Source organism: Myotis brandtii, unplaced genomic scaffold, assembly GCF_000412655.1.
Source record: "Myotis brandtii unplaced genomic scaffold, ASM41265v1 scaffold471, whole genome shotgun sequence".
Classification (NCBI taxonomy): Eukaryota; Metazoa; Chordata; class Mammalia; order Chiroptera; family Vespertilionidae; genus Myotis; species Myotis brandtii.
Genome location: NW_005367989.1, coordinates 3145899 through 3159856, shown reverse-complemented (window position 1 = coordinate 3159856; position 13958 = coordinate 3145899). Strand labels below are relative to the sequence as shown.

General features: G+C 37.3%; 1 protein-coding gene and 1 long non-coding RNA gene across 11 annotated transcripts in view; one reads left to right on the top strand and one right to left on the bottom strand.

Moving 5' to 3' along the window:
• Positions 1-13958, bottom strand: part of LOC102260227 — a 95391-nt gene that overhangs the window by 46298 nt on the left and 35135 nt on the right. The window contains exon 1 of one of the 6 annotated variants that reach the window (XR_001363985.1): positions 3152-3675. The exons of the other annotated variants lie outside the window; for them this stretch is intronic. This is a non-coding gene — a long non-coding RNA (uncharacterized LOC102260227). Of the gene's footprint in view, positions 1-3151; positions 3676-13958 lie in introns of those variants that run through there. 6 annotated transcript variants of the gene reach the window in all.
• The window catches only part of ADGRB3 (adhesion G protein-coupled receptor B3), a 716195-nt gene that overhangs the window by 699907 nt on the left and 2330 nt on the right, over positions 1-13958 (top strand). For all 5 annotated transcript variants that reach the window (XM_005875869.2, XM_014547407.1, XM_014547406.1 and 2 more), the window contains one exon: positions 7982-8086. In XM_005875869.2, the coding sequence (XP_005875931.1) occupies positions 7982-8086 (105 nt within the window). The remainder of the gene's footprint in view (positions 1-7981; positions 8087-13958) is intronic.

Genomic DNA, 13958 nt, shown 5'->3' with positions numbered 1-13958 from the left:
CCTTCAGACTTTAGGCCTTACACATGCCAGAGAATCTACACAGGATAATACAACTCATACACCCATAAAACTCTGTGGCTAGTAAGCACTACAGCTGAGAAAAGGCCCTTCCATGTAACCATTCCTAAGACAACACTGTATTCTTGGAATAAACAGAACTAAGTGTTGACTAGTCATAAAATGGTAGAACACTGGTTCTTGGTCTTGGAAAATATACAGAAAATACTACACTGATATTCTGTGACCAAACCTCTTATTGGATCTGTATTCCCAGCTCCAAGCAGAGATTTGTAATATAGTGAACATTCAGTAACTTTTTGCTTTAATAAAAAGTTAACCACCCTAGGCAGTTTGACTCAATGGATAGAGAATTGGCCTGAGGACCAAAGGGTCCCGGGTTCGAGTCCAGTCAAGGGCATGTACCTTGGTTGCAGGCTGGGCCCTGGTTGGGGTGCATGCAGGAGGTAACCAATGGATGTGTCTCTCTCACATTGATGTTTCTGTCTTTCCCTCTCTCTTCCACTCTCCCTAAAAATCCAATGGAAAAATATCCTCAGGTGATCATTAACAAAAACAAACAAAAAGTTAACCAACACTGTATCTAAACTGAGGCAGAGACCAGTATATGGATTGACAGCTATGGAGGCGACACCTCAAAGATATCCACATCATATGTAACTCAAGGAGGTGAATGGCAGGTAGAAGTTGGCTAAGGTGTGGTGACATGCTCAAGAAACAAGAAGCAAGTTGTATGTCACTGAAACATGGAACCTATGCAAAAAAAGAATAGACAGAGGAGGTAATTTAGAAACCATACTGCAAAGAACTTATACCCTAAGAGAGGAAATTTTACCTGATTTGTTACTAAAAGCTGCTAGGGCTTCTCTGTTGTATTTTGTTTTGTTTTTTAGTAAGGAATGATTTGCTATGATCTGGGCTTGGAAAGATTAATATGGCAGTAATAGGAAGGATAGGTTGGAATAGGGCGAATGTGAAAGTTGAAATACAAATTAGAAAGTAACTAGTCCAGGTAAGAAATAATAAGGTCCATTTCCTAGAAGTGATAGGATAAGAAGGGGATGGGTAGATGGGTAGAGTCAAGATCTATGGAATTTGTCCTTGACTTTGCAGGCCTGCGCCTGGGTTTCTAGTACTATCAACAGATCCAGGGAAATTAAGAAGACACCTTGTTAGGATGAGTTGCATTTAATACTATAGGAATTAAGATGGCTAACAGTGTTAAATCAGAAATATTAGGCAAGTAGTTTAAATTTTCTGTATGGGTTGATGATGAAGCTCAAGTAATTCTTAGTAATGTAAGTATAAACATCCATTCTGAAACTATAATGGACATTGTTTTCCATTCCATGCTAATTATTTATTTTCTCTTCCAAAAATATGGCAATAAACCTTGTCATATTCTTCTATGGGAACCATGCAGGCTCTTATAAACACCTTAGAATTTCCTTTGAAGTTCCTAGTGAGCCTCACACATCACGTACCCTTTTCGCTTTTCAAACTGGAGAGAGGTAAAGGTGAGCAGAGGGCACAAGGCAGCACAGATCTATATTAACCATGGCCTAAAAGATCTTGGGAAACATAGTTAAGTAAGATAAAATATTACTTTGTTATTTTAGATCACTATGAAGACAGGGAAACTATGGCATAGAATAGAGGTTTTCAGGTTTTTTTTTCCATCTCATGACACATAAACTAAATACTAAAATTATGCGGCATACCAAAAAATATATTTTTTTACTGATTGGATTTGTTCATACTATTCGGCTATTGTGTTGGCTGTTGTCATTTTTTTATTTGACAATCTAAGGGAAAAGAGGTTAGTGCTCCTGACTTAATAGTCAGGTATTGCATAATGTTTTAAAAGTTCTTTCGGCACACTGATTGAAAATTGCTGACAAAAAAGATACATTTTATGTTAATTTCTAAATTAAAGCATATGAATCCTAAGAAACACCTAGGCCCCTCCCTGCTTTGTCCCTGACCCGACCCCCAGCAGTAAATGCACTGTTAGGCAATCAGTGCACATCCCCAAGGAAAAGTTTGAGCAGTGCAGTACTAGTTACATCTCTCTCTTCTATATTACTAAATTTACACTGCTGCAAAATTATTTGTAGCCAAGTATACTGTTGACAGTGACTATATATATATTCAGTTTCTCTTGTCTAGTTTCTTTTAAGCCCTGGGTGCTATTTATTCAAATAGAAACATACTTGAAACCAAGGATACTATGTCAGGCAGTTCAAGTGGCTACAATGGGACTCTGGCTAAGGAAAGGTGCATAAAACATTCTGTTCCCACCCAGCTTTAAAAATCAAGCTAAGACCCTGCTAACTTAGTGGTTGAGTGTTGACTCATGAACCCAGAGGTCATTGGTCAGATTCCAGGTGAGGGCACATGCCCAGGTTGCAGGCTCGATCCCTAGTAGGGGGTGTACAGGAGGTATTTGATCGATGTTTCTATCTATCCCTCTCCCTTCCTGTCTCGCTAAAATCAAACTAAATTGCTGCAATGTGTGTTGTTTCCATAACAAGAGTTTTGACATTCATTTCAAACTAGTATTAACAGCCACTCTGGATGTAAGCCTTCTATGCAAAGCAGTAAAGAATAAAAATAGCCATAGGTTTAGGACAGTAAATATGGACAGTAGCAATAGAAGTATATAAACTTCTAAGGCTGGTAAAGTTAATTCAGGCAAAGTGGTCTCTAATTCCTATCAGCACATGATTTCCAGGCCCCATAATCTAAAGTTTATAGTCAGAAAATTCTCCAATTTTTTAGCACCTTTTCTGTTGGTAAAAGTCTGAATATAGTAATGCCTATCTTATTCTGTGTAATTCAGACTTAAAGAAATCCCAACTCTATGATCCAATTTTTGAATTTAGAAGAGAGAACCTCTAAACTATTTTTATCAAACCTTCCTACAGGCCCTTTATGAGCCACTGGTAAGGAAAATATGGGAAAACAATAGGATGAGATGGGGGCCAAGGAAAAGAGCCTTCCTTCCAGTGGGGAAACCTCTTCAATAGGAGAGAAGGCCAGATTTATGATGGCCCTGCCTGTTTACAGGCATCTTCCCTGGTCAATATGCCCATGCCATCTTATTCATCCAATTTATTGCATGCACACTTACCCAACACCTGCTGAATGCCAAACACTGTGCTAAGTGGCAGGGATACTAAGTCACTGTCCAGAAGGTGTTCAGAGAGAAGATATGGAGACCAACCTTTCAAAAGATTAATGCAGACCTGTGGGATAGTTGCAGGTGATCAATATCCAGAGTTTATGGGCTCACGACAAAAGGCAGCTAACCCACCCCAGATTGTTTCATCTCCTTTTCCACCTGAATAGGCATAATCACAGACATGAACAGTCTAGAGGAGGACGCTCCCTGCATCTCTGGGATACATCTAAGATAGCAGCATGCACAGAAAACCAACTGTGGAATAGAATGAATTTCAGCTCTCTCACCACCTGTGTGAGCCTGAGAGCTGGACTGATCCTCTTGAGCTTCAGTCTCCTAACGAGTGAAATGAGATGATGACTGCTACCTCCCAGGGTCATTGTGAGGATTAAGAAAGATAATAATGGCTACATTTCTTAAGTGCCATGTCAATCACTGGTGACTGACACTACTTTCCATCCGGAAGACAAAACAGGCTGGGCACTTACCGTGTTAAGTGGCTCTCTCCGGAAGACAAAACAGGCTGGGCACTTAACGTGTTAAGTGGCTCAAGTGGCTCTTATCTGGGTCTCCACTGATAAGTGACTTACATCCCTTCTTAAATCTTCAAAACAACCCTGCAAGGTTATTCAGACTACTAACACTGGGGCGAAAGGATGATTGGATTTTGTGCCTCAAACCACACAACTTGAAAGTGATAGAATGAGATCTAAATCCAAGTTTGTCCAGACCTAGAGTTCTTAGATTTGACATAACCCAAGTATTTCATCTAGGAAATCACCTGGGATATAGTAGATGCTCAAGATAGACAGATTGTTTACATCCTGATGTTTTTTTAAATAACAAATTCCATGAAAGTGCTTTACAGTTTATCATTTTTCTCTAATATAAACAATTAAAAGGCTGCAAAGAAACACAAACCTTTCATGAGACATTATTTTTTGTGCAGTTAGGGTATAGGTTCATACACAGCTTCAAAAAATGTTGAGTGATAATAATTTGAATGAAAGGGAGCATTACCAAGCCTTTATCTTTATTACAAAAGATGCCTTTAATAGCTGACAGGTATTGTAACCAAAGGAGTGTGAATTTTTTTATATATTGCCAATTAAAATATATGTATTTAAGTAGAAAATCCATATGTTACAATTTCATCATTACAAAGTTTTAGAAAACTGAGTTCTAAATTGAGTTTTTCACACAGAAGTCAATTTCTTTGGGACACAGGATGAGTCACAGAAGAAAGAAAAAGATAAATAAATAAACCCTAAGGTTAGTAAAACCCCAAAATAGCCATTAAAATGGACCAGTAAGATTTATAAACATGCAAAATTCTCATTGGGTGGTTAAAACTATCAAAAGCATGAGTGCTATAAAGAAATAATTATTCTGAGTGGTAAATAAGGGGAAACACTTATTACTTGTTAAAACTAAAACCACAGCTAAGTTTTTATCCTCAAACATTGCTGAATTAGAAACTCTCCAATATTTTCTGTGCTGCGAGCTTTCTTGTCATTGGAAACTTCCCCACTAAAAAGCTGAAAGAAACACTTGTTTGTGAACAGGAAGGAATCATGCCCATGACAAATACATGAGTTGTCGATTAGCAGTTCTAATGTGGTACTTCTGTCAGAACTACCAGGCCATCATTGCTATGGTGATTTCTGGCAGCACCAAGGTGGGAATTTCAAATTAAAATGATTATCTGGCATGAAGATATATTTGCAATTAATGTTTTTGGGGGTTTTTTGGTAGGAAAGGCCCCAGATTGCAGCATCCATATTTTTTTGTTTCCAAATTAATTTGAGTCCTTGAGCTTTAATATTCAGAGGAGCTCTCATGAACCTATGTAGAACATTGCAAAATGCTTTTTGGTTATATAACATTGGTGTCTACTACATATACCACATATATTTTGAGTATATTCTAAGAAATCCAGTTTCTCAAAATCCACTCAATTCAGAATCAGATGCTGCCCATTCAGTCAGAATATGATTATAAACACTACAGTCAGCTAATGTATCCTCATTTCTATGAGATATATTTGAGCCTTTGAGTCATTAAACATGCTTTATCTAATAGAGATATTTGGTTGCAAGAGACAGAGTGTCTTTAACAAACGAAAGAGAACTTTGTTGGAAGGATATGGAAAAAATTTACCTCTTGGCCAGGGGACAGTAGGGGTCTTGATTCACATTTTCAATAGCATAGAGAAGTACTGCTAGTTCCCCAATGCAAAGTGACAATCCTCTCATGAGTTGAAAGATAAAAGGAGACTGCACAAAATCATATGCCCACCTTAAAACGGAGGAGCTGTGCTAATAATATCAACTATCTTAGAAGACAATGAGTTCCTTGTCTTTGGGAAAGGACAATCTCATTGAGGGAAGGGAATTTAGGTGTAAGATAAAAATTATACCAGCAATTCTCTGAATTTCAGCAAACAAAAAAGGGAACAGACAATATACAGGGAGAACTGATTTAAGAATTTTCCACTTAAATATGAATACATTAAAATGTAGGAATCTACCTCACTTACATTTCTCTTAGCAAATTCCCCTATCACTTACTCTCATAAGACTGCCATTTGTTTTCCTTATCACAGCTCTGATTTAACATGTATTTGAGTTATGTGATTAATGCTCATGTCCTTCATTGTATCTCAAGTTATAAGAAGGCAGGAACTCTGCCAGGTTTTGCACACTATTGTTACTGCAGCATCTCTAGAACAACATGTGGTGTATTATCTAACAGAATGAAATACCTTTAGAGAAATGTCAGTTGTGTGGCATCACTGCTACTACACCTTAGCAGAAAATAATAACTACATAGTAAGATTCATGATCATGAAAAATACTATTTGTAAATTAGAACCAGTCATCAGTATACTGACTACTATACTTTTCAAAAAAGGTATTCCTTGTCCACAAATCCGTATTTTAATCAGCGTCTCAGGACCTGATAATGAGTGGGAATATCTGCCTCCCCTAGGATAGAATGTACTGCAGGATGTTTGCCAGCTGCGTGGTCCTCAGAATCCCTCTATGGAGTTGCTTATGCAAATCCTCCCTCTTATAAATCTCTATCAGCCATCACTAGTCAAATTATGTTTGCCTAGTGTTTCCCTGTAAATCCTGCAAATCTGTTTCCTGTACTCTCCCCAAAACTGATGGGAAGTTAATCGCTCTATAATTGCTTGCTATGTTTCATGTCCCCATAATGAGTAATGTTGCCATGTTCTCATCCTCAACCACCTGATTTGTCAACAACAGTTCCTAGAGCTAAGAGGAGTAGAGATGAAAATAATGTAGTCGTAGCAAGACTTGAAATAGCAGAATTATCTCAAATAAAAGTAGGCTAATAAAAAGAGAAGAAATTAGCTAAACAAAGTATTGCCTAAATACAGATCCATTAAATATAGAACATTAAAGCTGACATAAAAGAGAATAAGGCTTTTTTTAAAAAAAAAAAAATCCTCACCCAAGGATATGTTTTTATTGATTTTAGAGAGAGACTAAGGGAGAGGAAGAGAGAAGCATTAATCAGTTGTCCCAACCAGGATTGGAACCTGCCACTTTTTTGGTCTATGGGATGACACTCCAACTAACTGGGCATTATAGATCTTCCCCCAACAATGTATTTCTTTTTCAAAACAAATCCTTACTTTTGAAAATATTTGGTAATTAAAACAACAGACCAAAAGTTCAAATTATAGGGTAGGCATAACATAATATACCTATGCAACACACATGAGGAAATGGTAAGTTATGAAACACATGCTTAAAAATACTGTAAAATCTTGCACAAACATGAAGATGCACCTTAGAGAATCACAAAAATACTATATTTTTAACTTGTAAAAATCAAAATTGAGAAAGGTATTTTCTCCTTTAAAATAACACTTTTAAATATAGGGAATCTATTATTTTACTCTTCTTTATGTGTGCTCTTTTAAATGCTCTGTGATAGAAGATTCAGTCCATGTTACTTAACCCAAGGTCATTTTTATGTATGACTCTATTTGTCCAGTTAATGTGAAGTTGGGAGAAAAGACTATAACCAGAGATGAAGAGTATCAATATATATTTGTGTCTGTGATTTTAGGAACTCTTCAACCACACAATTTATGCTCTGAATCCTAATTGTTAAGATTCAGTACCATCTCATGAATAAATATATGAAACCTATGGGTCAGATTTTCTTTGTGCGAAGCTCTATCAGTATTCACATGGAAAGTATAAGATTTTAGATCTTACCTATTATTTCAGACACTTCAGTGCTTTGAGTCAGTCTTAAATGGCAGGGCCTGGGATTCTGTTCCCCCTTTAGTGCAGTCAGCTAGGATTTTAGTGTTTATAGAAATAAAACATTAAAAAGTAATATTTCCCATAGCAAACATTGAGAGACTCAGGTGCTTTACAAGTCCAAGTTTTGGTGTGTTTTTTTTTTTTACAATGTAACAATTTTTGTAAAACAGTTTTAACTCTAAATGATGAAAATCCTACACAGGAATGACTGCTACATTTTTAATGCACCCACAAGAGAAACCTATTTTTTGGTAATCTTGTAAGTAGGAGAAAAAGCCAATTTTTCATGTTCAAGAAGTGCTGACTATAAGACAAGGATTTGGTGGAACTCGTTTGCATCTATAGCACCTTTTGGGACCTCCTGGTTCCTCCCAAACTTAATTTCCCTTATTAATAAGGTAAATCTATTAAATTTCTTTTTCTAATGCATTAATCAAATTAGAAATGAGAACTATCCTGGTGTCTTTTGCAGAAGGTCATGCATACAAGGAAGAGGCATATGGAACTGTTTCAGGAATTAAATCAGAAATTTCAAACTTTGGACAGATTTCGGGATATACCAAATACAAGCAGTATGGTGAGTATTTTTTTGCTTCATCAGTACTTGATGCCATGCTAATAATGTGTCCCATTAGCTATTATCCCTGCCCTCCAGGAGCTCCTATTTGTCTTGGGAACAAGACTTGGATCTGTAGAAAAAAATAACCCCCCCAAAAATGTACTTTGGAATGTGCTAAGAGGCAAATTAGGAATGACAGAATCTTAAAGCATTTTTATTCATATTTCAGATGCTCTCATTTATAAGTTTTAATTGAAATTAGTTATATATCAAAAATATGTTAGCTTCACCTGGCATTTTTATCAGAGTTAAAAATTAACTCAATATACAGATAATTAATTTTTTCCATTTTTTTGAAGGCCTGCATTTTAAGGTTATAAAATGTAACCTGAAACCAGAGTGGTCGGTTTTATTTCCAGGAGATTTGGGATACATATCAACACTGAGGGCTTTGACTGCTGATGTGATCATTCTCTTCTCATTCATTCCCACTACTACAATCCTAACATCTGACTTGATCAAATAAAATGATATTTTGTGGTTACTACATGCATGGCACAGTCAGAGCTCTATGGAAGCTGCATAATTATTTGTGAGTCTAGAAATCAGTGTACTAGTAGGAAGCTCACCAAGAACTATCTGATCCTGAGCAAGTTGCATTGCTCAGGTCCCTAAAGTTCTATTTTCTCCTAAATTGAGCATAGGAAATAGTAATATGTGTTTCCTTCGTGTCTCAGCACTTTCCAAAGCGGGTAGGGCACTTGAAAGGGTCAGAAGCTAAGACTCAGCTGTAAGAAAGAGAGCTGGGATTGCTACTTGACACTACTCTTCACTCCACTATGGTGTTCTTCCTTTTCCTGAACCTCTGCAGTCCATCATCTGGGGTTTTGAGTATCTATCTATCTATCTATCTATCTCTCTCTCTCTCTCTCTCTCTAAGGCAATGGTCGGCAAACTCATTAGTCAACAGTACAACGATTGAAATTTCTTTTGAGAGCCAAATTTTTTAAACTTAAACTATATAGGTAGGTACATTGTTATTAACTTAATTAGGGTACTCCTAAGGCTTAGGAAGAGCCACATTCAAGGGTCCAAAGAGCCACATGTGGCTCGCGAGTGGCAGTTTGCCGACCACGGCTCTAAGGTACATGGTGTTTGATCACCTCAAACTTTAGTGACTATTTTATGTGTCATGAATCTTAGTCCCAGTTTCCCAATCAGTAACATTAACTTTTGAAGCATAATAATTTATGTATCTTTATGTTTATGTTTTTCTTGTGTTCCTCTCAGTACTAGTATAGTTATCATGGTAAGTTATCAATAAAGGGCTTTTCTTGATTTACTGCATGTCTATAATAGTTCAATCTGTGTTTATTAAATGATGGATATAAGAAATACTATACACTTTGGCTCTGTTCGGTAAATAGGTTAGGTATATATCTACCTATTTTCCTCCTTATAGGAGGAATCGTGCATTAGTGAGATCACCATCACAAAGCTAGACATGTAGAAGACACTTCAATGTGATGAGTGGTTCTCTCTCATCTCCAAATATTAAGCTGTCAATTTTTAGTTAGCAGACAAATGAGAATTGCATCATTGAGATTAGACCCAAACACATTAGCTACTCATTTTGGAATATTGAAAGCTAACATTGAAATAAATTGAAGAAACTTTATTTGTTTAAACTAAAAGGAGAGGGTTATGTTTATAAATCTGAAAGGGTTATGTAACAGATACAGCTGGCTAGCTGCTATAATATGATTGTAATTTCCCCTTGTGGAATGCTCTGGCTATGAAATCATTAATGGCACAAATATCTGTATCTCAGTTTCCTGACAACCAAAACAGTCTACTAATTACACCACATTTCTATAGTAGCATGTCTTTTCTAAAAAAGATTTATAAATATTTATCATCTGGGAGGTAGGAGTAGAGAGGATAGCATTGTCATTGCTGGTTAACTATTGTCCTAAATATCTGAGAGCAGAAAAAATGTTTCTCATTCAGTTTTGATTAATAATGAGCATGTATGTGAATGGGTCCATTATCATTAATTCAGTTATATAATTCATAATGGCATATTGCTAATGAAAAACTGCACAATTGAGTAGAGAAAGACATTTTCAAAATAATCTCGATCAAGTCTCTTTTTTTTTTTTTTTGGCGACTACCTCAAAACACCTGCCTAACTCTGCAAATAATGGTAATTATGTAGAATTTTGGAAATCAAAGGCAAAGCAAAAGACCATTTAGTTCCTTTCCCTGCTTCCAGGCAGGACAAAATTTAAATCACACTACAAAGAAAAGGTGTTGTTAAAAGAACTCTTTTATTTTGAATGTCTACCCCAAACTAGTCTCCATCAAGATCTCTTTTCCACCAAGGAGCTTCTCCAAATTTTTGCTTTTAGAATGTAGAATAAACATATCCCTTTTCACTTTGTCTCCAATATTGGTAGAAGGAAGGGACTTAACTGCAAGTGACAGCTAGCCTGCCCCTGGACCCATGAGTTATGGGAAACAGACAGCTCTGCTGTGTTTGGGGTCACTCTGGATTCTCATGTTCAACTAACATTCTATTTCTGTTTGTTTATACAACCCTAAGACCAAATTAGCATTTTTGGAAGCTTCCATGCATGTTGGCTTATATTGAATATATAATCAATTAGGCCTTTTTCACCCATGTTGCATTTTGACTGCATCTTCTGTTTTGTACTTTAGCTAAAAAAAATAAAAAACTGCTGCATAAATTCAAGAAGTTATACTAACTCTGATTGAATCTTATAAGATTCAGGCCTCCACTGAAGCCTGCCCTGGCCCTGTAGCTCTGTCAAATTCAATGATCTCTTTGGGCTGTTCCACAATTTATCATTCATCACTTGAACCACTGAAAATGGTACACCTTTCCATATGAGTGTGGGCTCCGCTCTTGTCACACTCAACCATACAGGAAGATCAGTAGCTTGTAGGCACCTTCCCTTGACTACCAGACCTCCTCCCTCCCTGCAGATCCTGTCCCTCTCTGATTGCTGGGTGCAGTAACTCTTCAGCACTAAAGCATGGGGCCTCTCACCTAAAGGTTGTCTACACCTTTGTGATCAATGGTGAGGACCACACTGCAGCTGGGATGCCAGAGGAGATGAACATGAAAGCCAACCTTAATTTATTACCCACTAATACAGTGGTTCTCAACCTGTGGGCCGCGACCCCTTTGGCGGTCGAACGACCCTTTCACAGGGGTCGCCTAAGACCATCCTGCATATCAGATATTTACATTACGAATCATAACAGTAGCAACATTACAGTTATGAAGTAGCAACGAAAATAATTTTATGGTTGGGTCACAACATGAGGAACTGTATTTAAAGGGCCAGAAGGTTCAGAACCACTGCACTAATAGAACCTCTCAGAAAGTTAATCACTCGTGTACTGGCAATAATACTCTTTAAAATTAGAATCTAGACATTCTGGCAAAGTTTAAAATTGGCCATTTTAGTCCATGTATCCATGGTGCTTGATCTTCAAAATATAAAAGGAAAATCATACCTGTTCCCAACATAATAAAACTCCTTGTTTCAAAGCAAACAAACTCACACTTTACATACCAGGAATTCTTTTAAGACTGAACTTTCTGTCGAACTAGCTTCTCAGAAAGCTTGTTTAGACACAGCGCTTGCCTAAGACAGATAAATCCACCCTGTGGCTTGATTTGGCATAATTCACACCAGTGAACATCTCAATTGATGACTGATGATTCAGGTCACTGTACTGCCCCCAAACATTTAACCATTCCCCATCGCCTACAACAAAAATTACAAATTTACTAGCCTGGCATACAAAGCCTTTATTCACCTCTGCCTGTTTTGGGGTTTTTTGTGTGTTTTTTCCCTGCTATTCATTTTAATCCAACTAAAATAAATTACTCATTGTTCTCAGAGTGGTCCCATCTCCATGCTCTCTGGATTTTTACTTCATAGTATGCATAACTGTTTGACCATCCAACCTCCAGCTCCACATGTGTCTTCATGACCAAACCTATCCTTCTTAGCCAGTCCTAATGTCACTCTCCTCAGAAAAGGTTATGTGCTTTCCACAAAAAAGCCATCTCTCCACCCTCCTCTGAACTCCCACAGCACATTTCCTGGATCTTAGATATATATAAATATCTCCATTTAACTGTAAGTATTTTCATGATAAGTATGATTACTATAGTGTGAGCATTTCTAAAATACCAGATGTTATACTAGGCGGTTCCACTTTTCATTTTTGCAACCCCACAAAGTAGGTAATGAGCTGCACATTTTGCTAACTCCTTTTGCCCACAATACAAAGCTTATCTCTGTTTTACAAATGTTCAAGTTTTGAGGTTCAGAGAAATTGAGTAAATTGCTCAAGGTCACATTCATTTGAAATGGAGCAAGTGGAATTTGGACCTGCATGTATCATGCTGCTTTTCCATATTTGATTTATCACTTTATTCTCCCTAATGCCTAATATGATGCCCAGCACAGAGCAGCTGATAAATATTGGTTGGAAGGAGAGAGGGAAGAAAGGAGGGAGAAAAAAGGGGTGATTTACAAAACTTCAGACTATTAGACTAAATCAGAATTAATCCCTTGCACAGCTCCTACAGGTGAACTTTTTATTAAATATTTGCTATTAGCCTTTTTTTTCCTTATCTGTCATAATGATGAAGGCTAATAAGTGCTGAAAATATCTATTGTATTTAGGATTTTTAATAATTTATTTTCTAGTTATGATAAATATTTCTACAGGTTGTCTTTTTTCTTTAGAATGATTTTTAATATACTGAATGCAGATAATAATTCAAGTACTTGTTTAAGCCCCCCTCCCCCACCCCGCTAATTTGATTATATTTAGTAAAAGGCCAGAATTTGGGGGTGGGGAGGGGGATAAAGGACACACTCAGCTTCTATAGTTGTTTTAGTTTAATTTTCTCTAAGGAGCTTTCAGTCATGATTGCCTTCTTGTTCTTTGATGTTACTCAGCTTAGTCTATCCCATTCCAGTTAGCAAAATGTTAGGCTATCAAAACCTCAACTGATGTGTCTACTCATATTTATTGAGCATCTATAACATATAACATGGAAGGTTTAGGTGGAGTCATAATTAAGCAGGACTTAAATCGTAGGTAGCAAGAGGTTGAATACTATGAAACATAAGAAGGAATGGCACCTGGTAGGTTTAAAAAAGAAACAAAACCTTATATTGCTGGATATATTTTCTAAAAAGCTATGCTCTTTGAACAGAAAAATCATTTTTATAAAATTACTGTGCCACCCAAATATATTTAAAAAAATTGTGGGAAATGCATAACAGCATTTTAAATATTCTAAAAACGATAATTTCTTGAAGGAAAACAAAGCAACAATACTAATAAAAATTCAGTTTTATGAAATATGGCCAGTTTGGGTAACTGTTTTTGTTATTACACTAGTGGCCCGGTGCACAAAATTCATATGGGGGGGTGCCTCAGCCCAGCCTGCACCCTCTCCAATTGGGGACCCCTTGGGGGATGTCCGACTGCAATTGGGCCTAAACCGGCAGTCGGACATCCCTCTCACAATCTGGGACTGCTGGCTTCTAACTGCTCACCTGCCTGCCTGCTCACCCCTAACTGCCCTCCCCTGCTGGCCTGGTTGCCCCCAACTCCCCTCTCCTGCAAGCTTGATCACCCCTAACTGCCTCTGCCTGCCTCATCGCCCCAAACTGCCCTCCCCTGCCGGCCTGATCAACCCTAAGTGCCTCTGCCTCAGCCCCCACCACCATGGCTTTGTCCAGAAGGAAGTTGGATGTACAGAAGATGGCTGGTCAACCTGGTCTAATTATCATATTACCCTTTTAGTAGTATAGATAGATTATATAGGATA